Below are 19,324 nucleotides of genomic sequence, written 5' to 3'. Positions count from 1 at the left end.
CCTGTTCTACATAAGATATTTCATTTGCTACGTATTTACATATAACATTCATATGTATAACATACTAATAGATACATATAGAGAGATATGTAAGTATATACAAACATAAACACAGATGTACACACACACATGCATATATTTCCCACTGAATGGCTTTACGTATATATTTTGCTTCTAATCAGAACTTTTTTTTTTTAAATTTATTTATTTGAGAGCGACAGACACAGAGAGAAAGACAGATAGAGGGAGAGAGAGAGAATGGGCACGCCAGGGCTTCCAGCCTCTGCAAATGAACTCCAGATGCGTGTGCCCCCTTGTGCATCTGGCCAACGTGGGACCTGGGGAACCGAGCCTTGAACCGGGGTCCTTAGGCTTCACAGGCAAGCGCTTAACCGCTAAGCCATCTCTCCAGCCCTAATCAGAACTTTTTAAATGTACTTATTTGCAAGTAGAGATACATATATAGAGAGAATGGGCGCACCAGGGCCTTCTGCCACTGCAGAGGAACTCCAGACACATGCAGCACCATGTGCATCTAGCTTAGGTGGTTCCTGGGGAATCAAACCTGGCTCCTTAGGCTTCGCAGACAAGTGCCATAACTGCTAAGCCATCTTTCCAGCACAAACAGGCACCTTTAACCACTGAGCCATTTCCCCAGCCCTAGGCATTTTAAAAAAAAAAATATTTATTTGCAGACAGAGAGGGAGAGAGAATGGGTGCATCAGGCCCTCTAGCCACTGTAAACAAACTCCAGACATGTGTGTCACTGTTGCAGTCAGGTTCACATTGCTGGTAGAAATCACCTGATCAAGAGCAGCTTGTGGGGGGTGGGTGGGAAGGGTTTATTTTGGCTTACAGACTTGAGGGGAAGCTCCATGATGGCAGAGGAAAATGATGGCATGAGAAGAGGGTGGACATCACACCCTTGCCCACATAAGGTGAACAGCAGGAACAGGAGAGTGTGCCAAACACTGGCAAGGGGAAACTGGCTATAACACCCGTAAGCCCTTTCCCAACAATACACTGCCTCCAGGAGGGGTAATTCCCAAATCTCCATCAGCAGGAAACATAGTATTTAGAACACCTGAGTTTATGGGGGACACCTGAATCAAACCACCATAGTCATTTTGTGCATGTGCCACTTTATGTGGTTACTTGAGAATCAAACCCAGGTTGTTAGGCTTTGCAGGAAGGCACCTTAACTGCTGAGCCATCTCTCCAGTCCCCTCAAACTTTTTCTTCTTATTATTTTGTTTATTTTTATTTATTTGAGAGTGACAGAGAAAGAGGCAGATAGAGAATGGGTGTGCCAGCCACTGAAAATGAACTCCAGATGCATGTGTCACCTTGTGCATATGGCTTATGTGAGTCCTGGGGAATTGAGCCTCAAACTGGGGTCCTTAGGATTCACAGGCAAGTGCCTAACCACTAAGCCATCTCTCCAGCCCTTTATTGTTTTTTATAAGAGCAGAGAGAAAGGGGCACTCCAGGGCCTCCAGCCACTGCAAATGAACTCCAGACTCATGTGCCACTTTGCATCTGGCTTATGTTGGGACCTCAGTCCTTAGGTTTCATAAGCAAGCACCTTAACTCCTAAGCTGTCTCTCCAGCTTTTTTTTAAATTATTTCTATTTATTTATTGCAGAGAGAGAGAAGGAAAAGGGAGGGAGAGAATGGGCATATCAGGGCCTCCAGCCACTCCACATACATGTGCCACCTTGTGCATCTGGCTTACATGCGCCCTGAGGAATTGAATCTGGGTCCTTTAGTTTTAGAGGCAAGTGCCTTAACTGCTAAACCATCTCTGCAGCCCCCAACATTTTTTTTTTTGAGATGTGGTTTCATGTCTCATATAGCCCAGGCTGGTTTCAAAGTCACTACATGGCTGAGATTGGCCTTGAACTCCTGATCCTCTTGTCTCCTCTTCCCAGGTGTTGCAAGGGTGTAATGTACCACCATATTGACCTCCCTATCTAAAGTGTGTGTGTGTGTGTATTTATTGAGCCTGGAGAGGTGGCTTAGCAGTTAAGGCATTTGCCTGCAAAGGTACCTGATTCAAGTCCCCAGAACCCATGTAAGCTGGATGCACATGTGGTACAAGTGTGTGGAGTTCGTTTGCAGTGTTTAGAGGCCCTGACATGTTCATTCTCTGTCTGCCTCTTTCTCTCAGATAAATAAAGTAAAAAAGAATAATTATTTATTGATGTGTGTGATGTGTATGAGTTAGGCACATATGCCATGGTACACTTGTGAAAGTCAGGGAACAACCCCAGGTGTCAAGCCTTACCTTCCACCTTGAGACAGGTCTCTTATTCACCAAGCTTTTACCAGGCTACCCACAAGCTTCTGGAGGATTCTTTTGTTTCTACCCAGCTATGCTTATATAGGCCTGCTGGGATTATAGGCATTGCTTCTGTGTTCAATTTTATGTGGGTTCTGGTGATCCAGACTCAAGTACTCCTGTTTATCCAGCTAGTGCTTTATCTCCTGAGCCATCTTCGTAGCCCTCAAATCGAACTTTTCTTTTTCTTTCTTTCTGTTTTTGGTTTGTCCAGGTATGGTCTCACTCTAGCCTAGGTGGACCTGGAATTCACTATGTAGTCTCAGGGTGGCCTTGAATTCATGGTGATCTTCCTACCTCTGCCTCCAGAATTCTGGGATTAAAGGCATATGTCACCACACCTGGCTCAAATTCTTTTTTTTTTTTTTTTAAACAAATTGTATTAATTTATTTATTTGAAAGAGAGAGAAAGAGGCACAGTGAAAGAATGGGTATGCCAGGGCCTCTACCCACTGCAAATGAACTCCAGACGCATGTGCCACCATGTGTATCTGGCTTTACATGGTAATCAAACCTGGGTTCTTTCACTTTGCAGGCAAGCACCTTAGCTGCAAAGCCATCTCTCCAGAACCAAACACACACACACACACCACACACACGCAATCTGTCTCTCTCTATATATACATATATAATATAAGATGTACATGTATATAAACTATTTATTTGTTTGCAAGCAGCAAGAGAGAGAGAGAGAGAATGGGTATGCCAGGGCCTCCTCCTATTGCAAACAAACTAGATGCATGTGTCATTTTGTGCATGTGACTTTACATGGGTACTGGGAAATCAAGCCTGGGCCATCAGGCTTTGCTGGCAAGTACCTTTAACTGTTGAGCCTTTTCTCTAGCCTTCTTCAGTCAAACTCTTGAAAGCAGAAATTGTGAGTACCCAGCCTTGCATCTTAGAGGAATTAAATTGACTAGAGTGATTGGGACTTAATGCAATTAAATACAATACTAATGGCTCTATATGTATTAATATACTTAACCCTTGTACCAATCCCAGAAGCCAGGTCCTAATATTATTCCCCTTTAGGCAAGGAAACTGAAATTCAGAGGTTAATAACTTGCTTAAGATTACTAAGCTGTGTTGGAGTCAGGGTTTGACCCAGGCTTGCCTGACTCTAGAGTACTTAAAAATGTATATATTTAAGAGGAGAGATGTTTGTTAGTCAATGGATGATGGGGAGAAATGTTATGAAACACACCCATAAACTGGACCTTGTTTAAAAAATATATTTATTAGCTGGGCGTGGTGGCACACGCCTTTAATCCCAGCACTTGGGAGGCAGAGGTAGGAGGATCGCTGTGAGTTCAAGGCCACCCTGAGACTCCATAGTGAATTCCAGGTCAGCCTGGGTTAGAGTGAAACCCTACCTCGAAAAACCAAAAAACAAAACAAAACAAAAATATATTTATTTATTTTGAGAGATAGAGTGAGTATGGGCCCACCAGAGCCTCTTGCCACTGCAAATGAACTCTATATTTGTGTTCCACTTTGTGCATCTGGCTTTAGAATTCATCTCAGACCAGTAGACTTTGCATGCAATCAGCTAAAACTCCAACCCCATTAGTCTGATCATTATACTTTTATTCATTTCATAAATAAAATCAGGGTTGAAGAGATGGCTCCATGGTTAAAGGCACTTGCTTACAAAGCCTGATTGCTTGGGTTCACTTCCACAGTACTCACATAAAGCCAGATGTACAAAATAGCACAAGTATCTGGGGGTTGTTTACAGTGGAAAGAGGCCCTAATGCACCTGAACCCTCCCTTTCCCCTGCTTGCTAGCAAATTAATACAAAAATCATTAATAAAATCAGCCATATTATTATTTTTGTTTGTTTGTTTGTTTGGTTTTTGGTTTTTCAAGGCAGGGTCTCTAGCTCAGGCTGACCTGGAATTCACTATGTATTCTCAGGGTGGCCTTGAACTCATGGTGATTGTGATGGTTTGAGTGAGGTGTCCCCCATAAACTTAGGTGCCCTGGATGCTAGGTTCTCCAGCTGATGGCAATTGGAAATGAACACTTCCTGGAGGCAGTGTATTATTGGGGGCAGGCTTATGGGTGTTGTAACCAGTTTCCCCATGCCAGTGTTTGGCACACTGTCCTGTTGCTATTGTCCACCTTATGTTGGCCAGGGGTTGTTGCCCACCCTCTGCTCATGCCATTGTTTTCCCCTGCCATCTTGGAGCTTCCCCTTGAGCCTGTAAGCCAAAATAAACCTCTTTTTCCCAGAAGCTGCTCTTGGTTGGGTGATTTCTACCAGCAATGTGAACCTGACTGCAACAGTAAAGTGGTACCAGGAGTGGGGTTGCTGCTAGACACCTGACTGTGTGGCTTTGGCCTCTTGGAGCTGATTTTCAAGAGGAATGTGGAAGGATTTGAAACCTTGGCCTAAAAGACACCTTACAGTGCTGTAAGTACAGCTTGATGGACTATTCTGGCCAGAGTTTAAAGACCTGAATGTAGTAAGAACTATGGATTATGAGGTTTGGCTTATGAGGGTGAAAAAGAGCTTTGTTTGGACTAGGCTAGCAGTTTGTGTGGGAAGCTTGCTGTTATACCTGGGTCCTGAGAAGTTGTGCAGGGTTGCTTTGCATAGAAATGAACTGGTGTGATCAGAGGGAAAAATCTGGGTGAACTGCTGCCCATTCAGCTGCAATTGAGACATTACAACCTTTGAGATTGGGCCAGCTGACCTTTATGGGCAACAGGAAGAATGTAGACTCTTTTGAAGGGGCCTGAGTACTCAAGGAATGTCCTGTTCTTCAAAGTCTGCTTTATTCCCCCTGGATTAACAAATTGGCACCCTACCTGGTATTGCGGAGTATAAGAAATGTAGGAAAGAGAGGGCCATTGAATTTGCAACATGGTCTTGTGTTTTGGAAATGGCCATGGGCAGTGTGAAGCAGGTTTGCCAGCTGCCTGCATGGAGACCCCATGGGGCCATGAGGATGAACCGTGGATTGCAGTGGAGACCCATTGGAGATGTCACGACCACGAGATGTCTGCTAAGGAGCTGCCGACCCTAATGAAGTTTTCCAGGACTCTGAGTAGCCTAGCTGGAGGGGTGGAATTGGAATGCCAGAGACTTGTTGCTGGCTAGAATTATTGGACTTGGAGATTTGTCACTGGCTACAGTTGTTGGACTTAAAAGTTACAGTTTGATGTTTGCCCTGGTTGTTTTAAATCTTATATTGGTTGACTATTTCTTTGCTATGCCCAGTGCCATCTTTTGTGGTGTGAGTATTTATTCTGTGCTATTATGGTTTTTTTGGGGGGATTTTTTGGTTATTATGGCTCAGTTAAAAGATCTTGGACTATGGGGATGTTTGAACATCATTGCAATTGATAAAAACTATGGAGGCTTTTAAAGTTGGATGAATGCATTGCATTTTATATTTTGTATGGTTACCAGTTTATAGGGGCCAGGGTGGAATGTGGTGGTTTGAGTTAGGTGTCCCCCATAAACTTGGGTGTTCTGGATGCTAGGTTCCCCAGCTGATGGCAATTGGAAATAAATGCTTCCTGGAGGCAGTGTATTTTTGGGGGCGGGCTTATGGGTGTTATAGCCAGTGTCACCATGCCATTGTTTGGTGCACACTCCTGTTGCTATTGTCCACCTTATGTTGGCCAGGGGTTGATGTCCACCCTCTGCTCATACCATCATTTCCCCCTGCCATCATGGACCTTCCCTTCAAGCCTGTAAGCCGAAATAAACCTCTTTTTCCCAGAAGCTGCTCTTGGTTGGGTGATTTCTACCAGCAATGCGAACCTGACTGCAACAGTGATCCTCCTACCTCTGCCTCCTGAGTGCTAGGATTAAAGGCATGTGCCACCATGCCTAGCAAAATCAGCCATATTATATTGTTAGTAGTCATAGCAGCTAAAGGTTATTGAGTGTTTATCTTTTAACACTCTACTAAATGTTGTCAGTATGTTACCTCATGTAATCTCACAACCATTCTACTAGGCAATATTACTTCCATTTTACAAATGAAATAACTTGCCTGCAGTCAGACAGCTAGTAAATTGTAGAGTGTGTGGATTCAGATCCAGACATTGTATAAGCTAAGGTCTATGATTAAGTTCCCAGCCCCCATTCCACCGTTAACTCAGCAAAAATCACTTAATGTGTTTAGAAAGACTTCCAGCAGTGGCTGGGGGAGAGCAGAGGTCCTAGTGTTGAAGAAGGAAAAGATTTTCATAACAAATATACTCTCATTTATTTGGGACAAGTGTTACTGAAGAAAGACTCACTGACTTAAAGCCTTTGTCAGTGCTAGGTTGGGATGCCTAAGAGGTGAATTGACAGAATCTGATTAAAAAACAAAAACAACAAAACTTTGCCAGGTGGCTGGAGAGATGGCTCCATGATTATGGCACTTGGCCTGCAAAGCCTAACAACCTGGGCTTAATTCTCCAGTATCCGTGTAAAGCCAGATGCACAAAGTGGTGCATGCATCTGGAGTTCATTTGCAACGGTTGAAGGCCCTGGTATACCCATTTTCTCTCCTTCCCCCTCTCTCCTTGCATTAAGATATATTTTTTAAAAAAGCCAGATGTGGTGGCCCACACCTTTAATCCTAGCACTCAGGAGGATGCAGAGGTAGGAGGAGAGCCATGAGTTTGAGGCCAGCCTGGGACTATAGAGTGAATTCCAGGTCATCCTGAGCTAGAGTGAGACCCTCCCTTGAAAAACAAATGAACAAAAAACTGTGTTGGGAGGTGGGTAAGGATATAGCTAAGTGGATTAAAGCAATTGCTGCTCCATGTGTGAGTAACAGTTTATATTTCCAGACCCCACAATAAAAGTCAGAAGCTCTGGTGGACTTCAATAATTCCAGCAGGTCTATGGTACGCTAGGAGGCAGAGACGAGAGAATGTCCTGGAAGCTGGTAGACCAACTACCTGGTGAATGGATGAGTGAACAGACACCTGAATATTGTCTTTTGACCTCCCCATGCAGGCCTTGGCATGCACATGCTTATGTTCACACACATAAACATGTATGCAACACCACCGTCCCCCCCCCCCCACACACACACTACCAACAACAACTCTGGCCAGGCTTGGTGGCACACACCTTTAATCCCAGCACTCGGGAGGCAGAGGTAGATGGATCACTGGTGAGTTTGAGGCCACACTCTGAGACTACATAGTGAATTCCAGGTCAGCCTGAGCTAGAGTGAGACCCTACCTCATAAAGCAAAAAAACAAACAAATAAAAAAATATGGGAGTGGCAGCAAAGAAATTTGACATAAAAGATTTAACTTCTGGTCAAAGACTATGGCTATGATGTTGGGTGTCATTATAAGTGTGCTTTAGATATCTCTTTAAAAAGCAGAACATTAGGGTTGGAGAGATGGCTTAGCAGTTAAGGCACTTGCCTGGGAAGCCTAAAGACCCAGGTACAAGTTCCCAATACCCTTGTAAGTTAGATGCAGAACGTGGCTCATGTGTCTGGGGTTCATTTGCAGTGGATAGAGGCCCTGGCATGCCCATTCTCTCTCTCTGCGCCCCTCCCGAAATAAATAAATAATGTTTTAAAAAGAAGTACATTGGTTGGGACTGTAGTTCAGTGGGAAATATGTGCCTAGCCTAAGCAAGGCCCTAAGTTCAGTTCCCCTCTCTGGGGCACGAGGGGAAGCAGTGCATAAATATCTAATGGATGATAAATTTACTATCCCAGATGTGAAGTATATGTGTATTTACTGTCTGGGATAAAGTTTATACTGATACTTCAGTTTTGGCTTCAAAATTATAATTTTGAGTTGGTCGTGGTGGCGCATGCCTTTAATGCCAGCACTCGGGAGGCAGAGGTAGGAGGATCACTGGTGAGTTCGAGGCCACCCTGAAACTACATAGTGAATTCCAGGTCAGTCTGGGCCAGAGTAAGACTCTACTTCGAAAGACCAAAAAAAAAAAAAAAAAAAAAAAATTATAATTTTGAAGCTGGATATAGTGGCTCATGTTTATAATTCCAACACTTGGGCTGGAGGGATAGCTTAGCGGTTAAGGCATTTGCCTGCAAAGCCAAAGGACCCCGATTTGATTCCCCAGGACCCACTTTAGCCAGATGCACAAGGAAGCGCACATGTCTGGAGTTCCTTTGAGTTGGCTGGAGGCCCTGGTGTCCCATTCTCTTTCTCTCTCTCTCTGTCAAATAAATAAATAAAAATAAAATATTAAAAAAATATAATCCCAACACTTGGGAAGGTGAGGCATGAGAATTGCTATAAGCTTGAGGCCAGCCTATGCTACATAATCAGTAGCTGGCCACCTACTTCTGCCTACCGAATGCTGGGATTAAAGGCACCACCACGCCTGGCTTTATATTATTTATTTATTCTTGGTTTTTTGAGGTAAGGTTTCACTCTAGCCCAAGCTGACCTGGAATTCACTATGTAGTCTCAGGGTACTTCAAACTCACTGCAATCTTCCTACTTCTGTCTCCCGAGTTCTTGGATTAAAGGCATGCACCACCACACCTGGCTTTTTTTTTTCTTCTTCAAGGTAGGGTCTCACTTTAGCCCAGGCTGACCTGGAAGTCACTATGTAATCTCAGGGTGGCCTTGAACTCACAGCAACCATCCTACCTTCTCCCCAGTGTTGGGATTAAAGGTGTGCGCCACCACACCTGGCTATTTTATTTTTTAAAATATTTATTTATTTGAGAGACAGAGAGAGATGATAGAAAGAGAGAGGGAGATAATGGGTGCACCAGGGCCTCTAGCCTCTGCAAACAAACTCTAGATGCATGTGTCACCTTGTGCATCTGACTTATGTGGGTCATGGGAAGTTGAACCTGGCTTCTTAGGCTTTACAGGCAAGTGCCTTAACTGCTAAGCCATCTCTCCAGCCCTAATATTTTGTTATTTATTTATTTATTTCACAGGGAGAGAGGGAGATGTAGAGTGAGAGAGAATGGCTGCACCAGGGTCTCTAGCCACTGCAAATGAACTCCAGATACATGTGTCACCATGTGCATCTGGTGTATGTGGGTAATGGGGAGCTGAACCTGGGTCCTTTGGCTTTGCAAGAAAGTGCCTTAACTGCTAAGCCATCTCTCCAATCCTAGATCTTGAGAATTATTTGTGTTTAGGCATGTACTGTAAGCCATCTCCAGAACCCAGGTTCTCATTCAAACTGGACTGCCTGCTATGGAGTGGAAATTGTTGTTCATTATTGTGAAAGAGAGGTTTATGCAGTCTAGTTCTAGTGGTTATGTTGTAAGTATTAAATATTTAGAATTGGGGGAGTGTGCCTCTGTGGTAGAGTGCTATCTAACATGCACAAGGCCCTGGGTTCCATCTATAGCACTGAAAAAAAAAGTATCATATTCAGTCCTCTTTAAGATTGGGTGCTCTTTAAGAATGTGGGACGTGGGCTGGAGAGATGGCTTAGTGGTTAAGTGCTTGCCTGTGAAGCCTAAGGACCCCGGTTCGAGGCTCAATTCCCCAGGACCCACATTAGCCAGATGCACAAGGGGGCGCACGTGTCTGGAGTTCATTTGCAGTGGCTAGAGGTCCTGGCGTGCCCATTCTCTGTCTCTCTTTGCCTCTTTCTCTCTCTCTGTGTTGCTCTCAAATAAATAAATAAACAAAAAAAAGAATGTGGGACTGGAAATTAAATGAAGGGCCTCGTGCATGCTAGTCTAGTACTCTGCCACTGAGCTACAACCTCAGCCCAGAAAGTTTTTATCTTGTGTTTTTGATAGCCTCAAAGACCCTGCACAGAAGCAGAAGCACTCACCTCCGCCGAGTGTAAGTAGCCAAATGATAACGAAGGAGAAGAGCAGAAGTGCCCATTTGGAACACCCAGAGCAGAATCCTGGCTCATCAGCAGGTGATGCTTTGGCAGTGCACCAGGAAGCTTTAGGAGAAAACTTGACAGCTACAGACCTCTGTCTTTCTGGCAGTGGGTCTCAGTCTGATTTGAAGGACTTGGCCAGCATGACAGGAGAGGAAGGGGATACCAGCCTCCAGGAGAGCCTTCATCCAGTCACTCGGTCTCTTAAGGCAGGGGGCCATACAAAGCAACTTGTCTCCAGGAATTGCTCTGAAGAGAAATCCCCACCAGGCTCCATCCTAAAGGCAGGTAGCAGGGACACAGGCTTGGATTTCCGACCTGTAGTGCCTCCAGCCAATGGGGTCGAAGGAGTCAGAGTGGATCAGGATGATGATCAGGATAGCTCTTCTCTGAAGCTTTCTCAGAACATTGCTGTACAGGTCAAGTATCAAGTTTTTGCTACTAAAATGGAATTGGCTGGGGGGGGGGGAGGTCAGGGTAGGAGCCATTTCTTCATAGTTGGACAACTACACTGTATTGTTTTTTGCTAGCAACCATCATGCGTGTTTTCATATACTGCTGTTCAGTGACTTGATTCTGTACTCTCTAAAAACATTAAAAAATACAGAAGAAATAATAAAGCCAGTAGCTATTGTCTAACTGTATGGCAATTAGGAGCTTTTATTACTTCCATGTAATCTCTCTCGATGTGAAATTCATGGATGCATGTCTTTAGCATTCATACTTCCCATCTTTGGACTTACAGGAGGAATCCTTGCTAATGTTCTGTCCTATTTCTTGAGTGAGTCCTGCCTTCTAGTGATGGTGTGCTTTATTGTAGAAAGAAGCATGGGCACAATAAGTTGGAGTGGCAGAATTCTCTCAGACGTGATAATTTCTGTCAGCCTCAGATGTTGGGTCTTGATTGGGTTATTTTGTGAACTAAATTATTGATGCAGTGGAGATGTTGGTTTCGAGCATATTTTGAGTTTTGTAGTGATTTGTCAGAGCTAGAATAATTCTGCCTCTCTCAAAGTGACTCAGAGCAGTTCTGAATACAATTGTTTCTTCCTTTGTAGACTGACTTTAAGACAGCGGATTCAGAGGTAAACACAGATCAAGATATTGAAAAGAATCTGGTAAGTAGTTAAATTGTCTTTATTATATGAAGCTATTAGAGCAGATCTAAAATCATGTCATCTCATTTGGAAACCGTACAGGAATCCTGACTCATGGTCACCTAACTTCTTGCAGGCACCGGAGATGAGAAGCATACTACCTCACACAGCCATCTGGTGTTTATTTTTATTTATTTCTGAAGTAGGGTCACATTCTATCCCAGACTGACTTGGAATTCACTATGTAGTCCTGGACTGGCCTTCAAGTCATGGCAATCCTTCTGCCTCTGCCTCCCAAGTGCTGGAGTTAAAAGCACACAACACTGTGCCCAGCTTACCTTTTCTTTAAAAAAAAAAAAAAAAAATGCCAGGTGTGGTGGCGCACACCTTTAATCCCATCATTTGGGAGGCAGAGGTAGGTGGATCACTGTGAAGTCAAGGCCAGCCTGAGACTACGTAGTGAATTCCAGGTCAGCCCGAGCTAGAGTGAGACCCTACTTCAGAGGAAAAAAAAATTTGCAAGGAGAGAGAGGGAAGAATGGGTACACCAGGGCCTCCAGTCACTGCAAATGAACACTAGACACATGTGCCACTTTGTGTGTTTGGCTTTATGTGGGTACTGGAATCAAACCCCAGGCTGTTAGGCTTTGCTAGCAAGTGCCTTAATTGCTGAGCCATCTCTTCAGTCCCAATGTTACCTTTTCTTGAGTGCTTAGATTACTTTAAGCACTTTATGTAGAGCATTTGTTTTGTCCTTACAATTGTCATCTAAGGTTCAGGTGAGTAGTAATTGAAGGGGCAACTAAAAAGCCTAATGTATGGCCTGGAAAAATGGCTTAGCCGCTAAGGCACTTGCCTATGAAGCTTAAGGACCCAAGTTCGATTCTCCAGGTTCCATGTAAGCCAGATGGACATGGTGGTGCATGCAACTGGAGTTTGTTTGCAGTGGCTACAGGCCCTGGCACACCCATTCTCATTCTCTTTCTCTCTCTCTCCCTCCCATCCCTCTCTCTGTCTTTAATAAATAAATACATAAAAATAAAGATTAAAAAAAAGATTTATAAAAAGCCATAAGTAACTTTTGTCCTACACTGAAGTGGGTATGGAAACTTTGTAAGCCATTGGTTCAAAGGAAGCCTGACGTTGTGATTGGTTGGCTGCATTCTCTTGGGTGTTGGTGAGGTCCAAATACTTTGTTTACTTTTTTTTGAATTGGTTTTTTCACCTTGGTTTTTGAAAACAGGGTCTTGTTATGTATTATGTAGCCCAGGTTGACTTTGAACTTGTAGCAATCTTCCTGCTTACTCTCTTTTTTTTTTTTTTTTTGGTTTTTCGAGGTAGGGTCTCACTCTGGCTCAGGCTGACCTGGAATTCACTATGTAGTCTCAGGGTGGCCTTGAACTCTCGGTGATCCTCCTGCCTCTGCCTCCCGAGTGCTGGGATTAAAGGCATGCGCCACCACGCCCGGCTCCTGCTACTCTCTTGAGGGCTGAGATTATAACCTTCACATGCTTTAATTAATTAATTTATTTATTGTGATTTTTGAGGTAGGGTCTCAAGTCCAGGCAGACCTGGAATTTACCGTGTCTTCTCAGGGTGGCCTCAAATTCACAGTGATTCTCTTACCTCTGCCTCTTCAGTGATGGGATTAAAGGCGTGCACCACCACGCCCGGCTAATGTTTTTATTTTATATTTTTAATATTTTTAAGACAGAGAGAATGCAAGTGTAAGCAAGTATGGGCAGACACATAAACCACTTTGTGCGTCTGGCTTCATTGTGGGTACTGGGGAATTAAAAGCCTGGGCTGGCAGGCTTTGCTACCAAGTGCCTTTAACCAGTAGAGTCCTAGCCCTTCTATGTGCTTTTTTGTTTGTTTGTTTGTTTGTTTGAGGTTGGGTCTCATGCTAGCTCAGGCTGGGATTAAAGGCGTGCACCACCATACCCATCTGTCCATGTACTTTTTAAAAAGGCAGTTAACTAGGCAGGTATTAAACTTCCAGCATTATAAGAAACCTGGCTTTTTTCCCCATTTTAATTAATTAATTTTTTTTTTTTTTTGGTTTTTCAAGGCAGGGTCTCACTCTGGTCCAGGCTGACCTGGAATTAACTCTGTCATCTCAGGGTGACCTTGAACTCATGGCAATTCTCCTACCTATGCCTCCCGAGTGCTGGGATTAAAGGCGTGTGCCACCACACCCGGCTCTAATTAATTAATTTATTAGAGAGAGCGACGGGGAAAGAGGCAGACACACACGAGCAGGGGCAGATAGAATGGGTGCGCCAAGGCCTCCAGCCATTGCAAATGAACTTCAGACACATGTGCCACCTTGTGCATCTGGCTTATATGAGTCTGGGAAATTGAACCAAGGTCTTTTGGCTTTGCGGGGAAACGCCTTAACTGCTAAGCCATCTCTCCAGCACCCCCACTTTTTCTTAAAAAAGAAAATTTCTTTCTTTAAAAAATTTTTTTATTTATTTGAGAGAAAGAAAGAGGGGGAGAGAAATTGGGCCCACTAGGGTTACCAGCCATTGCAGACAAACTCCTAATACATGTGCCCCTTTGTGCATCTGGCTTATGTGGGTCCTGGAGAGTCAAACCTGGATCCTTTGGCTTTGCAGGCAAATGCCTTAACTGCTAAGCCATCTCTCCAGCCCCCCACCCCCCCTTTTTTTTTCTAAGCAGTGCCGTGGGCCTTAAACATGCTAGGCAAGTGCTGAGCTACATTCCTCGTTCCTTGTTTGTTTTCTACCCTTTTCATGTATTTATGGTAATTAACCACTGCCTGCATTTAAAATTGTTATTTCTGAGTGAAGGAACCAACTAATCACTAATGAAATAAAGTAACAGTGGCACACCCTTGGCTTCTCAAAATGAGATGAATTGGATGAAATGACTCACTACCTTTAGGTTATCTATTTGCGTGTACCATTGTTTTGTCATTTGAGACTTCTTTCAATGATGCTAGTGCTTTTATCCTTGACCATAAGGATGTGGATGGAAAGAAAATCCTTCTATTTACAGGTTTCACATTCTAGGGCCTATAGCCACTGCAAATGAATTCCACACGCAGGCCCCCCATGTGCATCCAGGTTATGTAGGTTCTGTGTTACTGAACCTGGGTACTTAGGCTTCACAGGCAAGCACCTTAACCACTAAGCAAATCTCTCCAGCCTTAGAATCTTTTTTTTCGTTGTGGTTAGTTGTTCAGAGGCAGGTCTCAGATTAATTAATCTCTGGTCTCAGGCTATCCTGGTACTCACGGTGATCCTCCTTCCTCTGCTTCCTGAGTGCTGGGATTGAAGGTGTGTGTCACCATACGTAGTCTTTTGAAAGCTTAGAATTGTCATGTTATTGTTTGATGAGTTATTTCTTTATTTTTACTCTTTGCACTGCTGGGAATTGAACTCAGAGTCTTGTGTATGTAGTAGCCAAATGCTGAATTATATCCCCCAGGCCCCAAAGTACTTTGGAGTACTGCGATTTGAATGTAGGGCCTCATGCATGCTAGGCAAGTGCTATAATCACTGAGATATATCCCTAGCCCTGAATTCTTTTTTTTTTTTTTTTTTTGTTGTTAATATTTAATTAATTAATTTATTTGAGAGAAAGAGGCATAGAGAGAGAATAGACATGCCGGGGCCTCCAGCTGCTGCAAAAAAACTGTAGATGCATGCGCTACCTTGTGCATCTGGCTTATGTGGGTCCTTGGAAATCAAATGTGGGTTCTGGGCAATCAAACCTGGGTCCTTTGGCTTTGCAGGCAGGCATCTCAATAGCTATGTCATTTCTCCAGCCCTAATACTGAATTCCTATATCAGTAAAATACATGTATACACATACACAAACTTATTTCAGTTTCTGAAAGTTCTAAGATTTTCTGAGCATTATTTGTAGATCTCAGATTCAGAATCTTTGCAGGGGCTAGATATTTGGCTGAAGGCATAACCCTTGCCTATATTTGCAAAGCTCTAGAGTTGGTCCTCAGCACCACAAAGAAGAAAAGAAAAAAGAAAAGAAAAGAAAAAAGAAAAGGCCAAGTTATATTAGTTCTTACATCTTTGCTAAGTGTGATGGGGCACATCTTTAATCTCAGCACTTGGGAAGTGTAGGCAGGAGTATCAGAAGTTTAAAGCCAGCCTCAGCTACATAGCTGAATTCCTATATCAGTAAAGTATATGTATAAATGCACACAAACTTATTTATTGAGGTTAGCCTGGGTAATAATTGAAACCATCTTTAAAAAAAAGTGTTGGGCTGCAAAGATGGCTTAGCGGTTAAGGCTCATGCCTGCGAAGCCTAAGGACACATGTTTGATTCTCCACATCCCGCATAAGCCAGACACACATGGTAGCACGCATGTGTCTGGAGTTCGTTTGCAGTGGGCAGAGGCCCTGGTGTGCCCATTCTCTCTCTCTGTCTCTAATAAATAAATAAATAAATAAAATTGATCTTAAACAACAACAAAGAGGCCAGGCTCACACTTTCCTTACTCATGTCTTGTAATGACTTCCTTATTTCGTATAGTTGGTTTCCTGTGTTCTCCTACATTCAGAGTGGTCCTCTTCTTTGATTTCTTTGAACATACTTATAATCATTCTTTTGAAATCTCTGTCAGGTATTTCATCTAAATCAGTCTCACTAGAGGGTCATTTCTGATGGATTTATGTATATGTATATATGTATGTATATATATGTGTATATATATGTGTATATATGTATATATATGTATATGTTTCTCAATTTTTTTTTTTTTTGGAAAAGAGGGGTTTATTTTGGCTTACAGACTCAAGGGGCAGCTCCATGATGGCAGGGGAAAATGATGGCATGAGCAGAAAGTGGATATCACCCCCTGGTCAACATAAGGTGGACAACAGCAATAGGAAAGTGTGCCAAACACTGACAAGGGGACACTGGCTATTTTTTCCTCAATTTTTATTAACATTTTCCATAAAAAGTTTCCCATGATAATACCCTCCATTACCCCCCCCCCACTTTCCCGTTTGAAATTCCATTCTCCATCATAGCCTCTCCCTATCTCAATCAGTCTCTCTTTTATTTTGATGTCATGGTCATTTCCTCCTCTTATGATGGTCTTGTGCAGGTAGTATCAGGCACTATGAGGTCATGGATATCCAGGTCATTTTACGTCTGGAGGGAGCACATTGTACGGAGTCCTACCCTTCCTTTGGCTCTTATATTCTTTCTGCCACCTCTTCCCCATTAGACTCTGAGCCTTGGAAGGTGTGATCGAGATGTTACTCAATACTCCAGTCATTTCTTTCCAGCACTATGATACCTTCTGAGTCATCCCAAGGTCACTGCCATCTGAAAAGAGAAGATTCTCTACCCAAAGTGAGAGTAACGTTAATATAAGGGTATAAATATTAAGAGAAGTGTTTACTGGGCAGTTTGATAAGCATAGTATATACATTTTTCTAGACATCAGCAGATGTTACACCCCTAGGGCTCATGACTACCTCTGTTTTAAGTTTTCAGTATCAGGTATGTGTTTCCCCCCATGGAGCAGGCCTCCAATCCAATTGGAGGGTAGTTGGTTTCCACCATTTCAGACGTGCCACAATTGTACCCATTGGCTCATTTGGCCTCACTGGCCAATTATAAGGCTTGCAATGTCCACTGTTGAGTATCTTCACTGGTGGTATCTCATTTTCCCATTGAACTACATGTAGAATGGCTTCTTCCAGCTTTCTCTCAGCTGGTCTACATGGAGGAGGTTATCAGCCCAGTTCCAGCAGGATTTCTCAGTGACCTTGCAGCCCAAGTATGTAGAGTCTTCAGCAATACGGTCTTACCATGTATTCCTGGTGGGAAACCAAGGCCCTTGGCAATGACCTATAATGTTTTGGGGGCATCAGGGACCTCCCTGGCCAACAACTCACTGGAGATATACCCCATCCCTGGCACTGAAAATTTTCTAACAACGATCTATGGCTCCTGAGTTTTCCATTGTCTAAAACTGGAGGATTCCATATGATTTATTTGCATCCTCTTAGATTTTGATTAGCCCTCCCTCCACCTTTCCTTTACTCAATCTCTTCCTCTGACCTCACTTTGGGCCTTTTCACCCCCTTTAATCTATTCTTCTACTTACATATATACAATACCAACCTATTAAGTACCCTTCTCCTTTCCTTTCTCTTCCCTTTATATTTCCTTTTTAACTTACTGGCCTCTGCTACTGAGTTTTTTCCTTCTCTCACAGAAGCCAAATCATCTATAGCTAGGATCTACATATGAGAGAGAACATGTGGTGCTTGGCTTTCTGGGCCTGGGTTACCTCACTTAGTATAATCCTTTCCAGATCCATCCATTTTCCTGCAAATTTCATAACTTCATTTTTCTTTACTGCTGTTTAGAACTCCATTGTATAAATGTGCCACATCTTCATTATCCACTCATCAGTTGAGGGACATCTAGGCTGGTTCCATTTCCCAGCTATTATGAATTGAGTGGCAATAAACATGGTTGAGCATGTACTTCTTTTTTTTTTTTTTTTTTTTGTTTTTTGAGGTAGGGTCTCACTCTAGCCCAAGCTGACCTGGAATTCACTATGGAGTCTCAGGGTGTCTTCGAACTCACAGCGATCCTCCTACCTCTGCCTCTCAAGTGCTGGGATTAAAGGTGTGTGCCACCACGCCCAGCTGAGCATGTACTTCTAAGGAAATGGGATGAGTCCTTAAAATATATGCCTAGGAGTGCAATAGCTGGGTCATATGGTAGATCAATTTTTAGCTGTCTTAGGAACCTCCACACTGATTTCCACAATGGCTGGACCAGATTGCATTCCCACCAATAGTGTAGAAGGGTTCCTCTTTTTCCATATCCCCATCAGTATTTATGTTTATTTGTTTTCATGATGGTAGCCAATCTGACAGGAGTGAGATGGAGTCTCAATGTAGTTTTAATCTGCATTTCCCTGATGACTAGGGATGTAGAACATTTTTTTAGATGCTTATATGCCATCAGTATTTCTTCTTTTGAGAACTCTCTATTTAGCTCCATAGCCCATTTATTTTTTATTTTTTTCTGCCTTATTTTTCTTTTTTTATTTTATTTTATTTTATTATTTTTTAATATTTATTAGCACTTTCAATGATTATAAAAAATATCCCATGTTAATTCCCTCCCCCCCACTTTCTCCTTTGAAATTCCATTCTCCATCATATTACCTCCCCATCACAATCATCGTACTTACATATATACAATATCAACCTATTAAGTCCCCTCCTCCCTTCCTTTCTCTTCCCTTTATGTCTCCTTTTTAACTTACTGGCCTCTGCTACTAAGTATTTTCATTCTCACGCAGAAGCCCAATCATCTGTAGCTAGGATCCACATATGAGAGAGAACATGTGGCACTTGGCTTTCTGGGCCTGGGTTACCTCACTTAGTATAATCCTTTCCAGGTCCATCCATTTTTCTGCAAATTTCATAACTTCATTTTTCTTTACCGCTGAGTAGAACTCCATTGTATAACTGTGCCACATCTTCATTATCCACTCATCAGTTGAGGGACATCTAGGCTGGTTCCATTTCCCAGCTATTATAAATTGAGCAGCAATAAACATGGTAGGGCACGTACTTCTAAGGAAATGAGATGAGTCCTTTGGATATATGCCTAAGAGTGCTATATCTGGGTCATATGGTAGATCAATCTTTAGCTATTTTAGGAACCTTCACACTGATTTCCACAATGGCTGGACCAGATTGCATTCCCACCAGCAGTGTAGAAGGGTTCCTCTTTTTCCACATCCCTGCCAACATTTATGATCATTTGTTTTCATGATGGTGGCCAATCTGACAGGAGTGAGATGGAATCTCAATGTAGTTTTAATCTGCATTTCCCTGATGACTAGTGATGTAGAACATTTTTTTAGATGCTTATATGCCATTCGTATTTCTTCCTTTGAGAATGCTCTCTTTAACTCCATAGCCCATATTTTGATTGGCTTGTTTGATTCCTTCTTATTTAACTTTTTGAGTTCTTTGTATATCCTAGATATTAATCCTCTATTAGATATATAGCTGGTGAAGATTTTTTCCCATTCT

At 42.8% G+C, this 19,324-nt stretch overlaps 1 protein-coding gene across 5 annotated transcripts in view; it reads left to right on the top strand.

Moving 5' to 3' along the window:
• Rnf214 (ring finger protein 214) overlaps positions 1–19,324 on the top strand; it is a 61,717-nt gene that overhangs the window by 3,355 nt on the left and 39,038 nt on the right. For 4 of the 5 annotated variants that reach the window (XM_045145112.1, XM_045145114.1, XM_045145113.1 and 1 more), the window contains 2 exons: positions 10,064–10,574; positions 11,214–11,273. In XM_045145112.1, the coding sequence (XP_045001047.1) occupies positions 10,064–10,574; positions 11,214–11,273 (571 nt within the window). The remainder of the gene's footprint in view (positions 1–10,063; positions 10,575–11,213; positions 11,274–19,324) is intronic. The other variant, XM_045145115.1, reaches the window with a different exon arrangement.

Source organism: Jaculus jaculus, chromosome 3, assembly GCF_020740685.1.
Source record: "Jaculus jaculus isolate mJacJac1 chromosome 3, mJacJac1.mat.Y.cur, whole genome shotgun sequence".
Lineage (NCBI taxonomy): Eukaryota > Metazoa > Chordata > Mammalia > Rodentia > Dipodidae > Jaculus > Jaculus jaculus.
The sequence above is the reverse complement of the archived record's forward strand: the minus strand, read 5'-3'. Positions and strand labels throughout refer to the sequence as shown.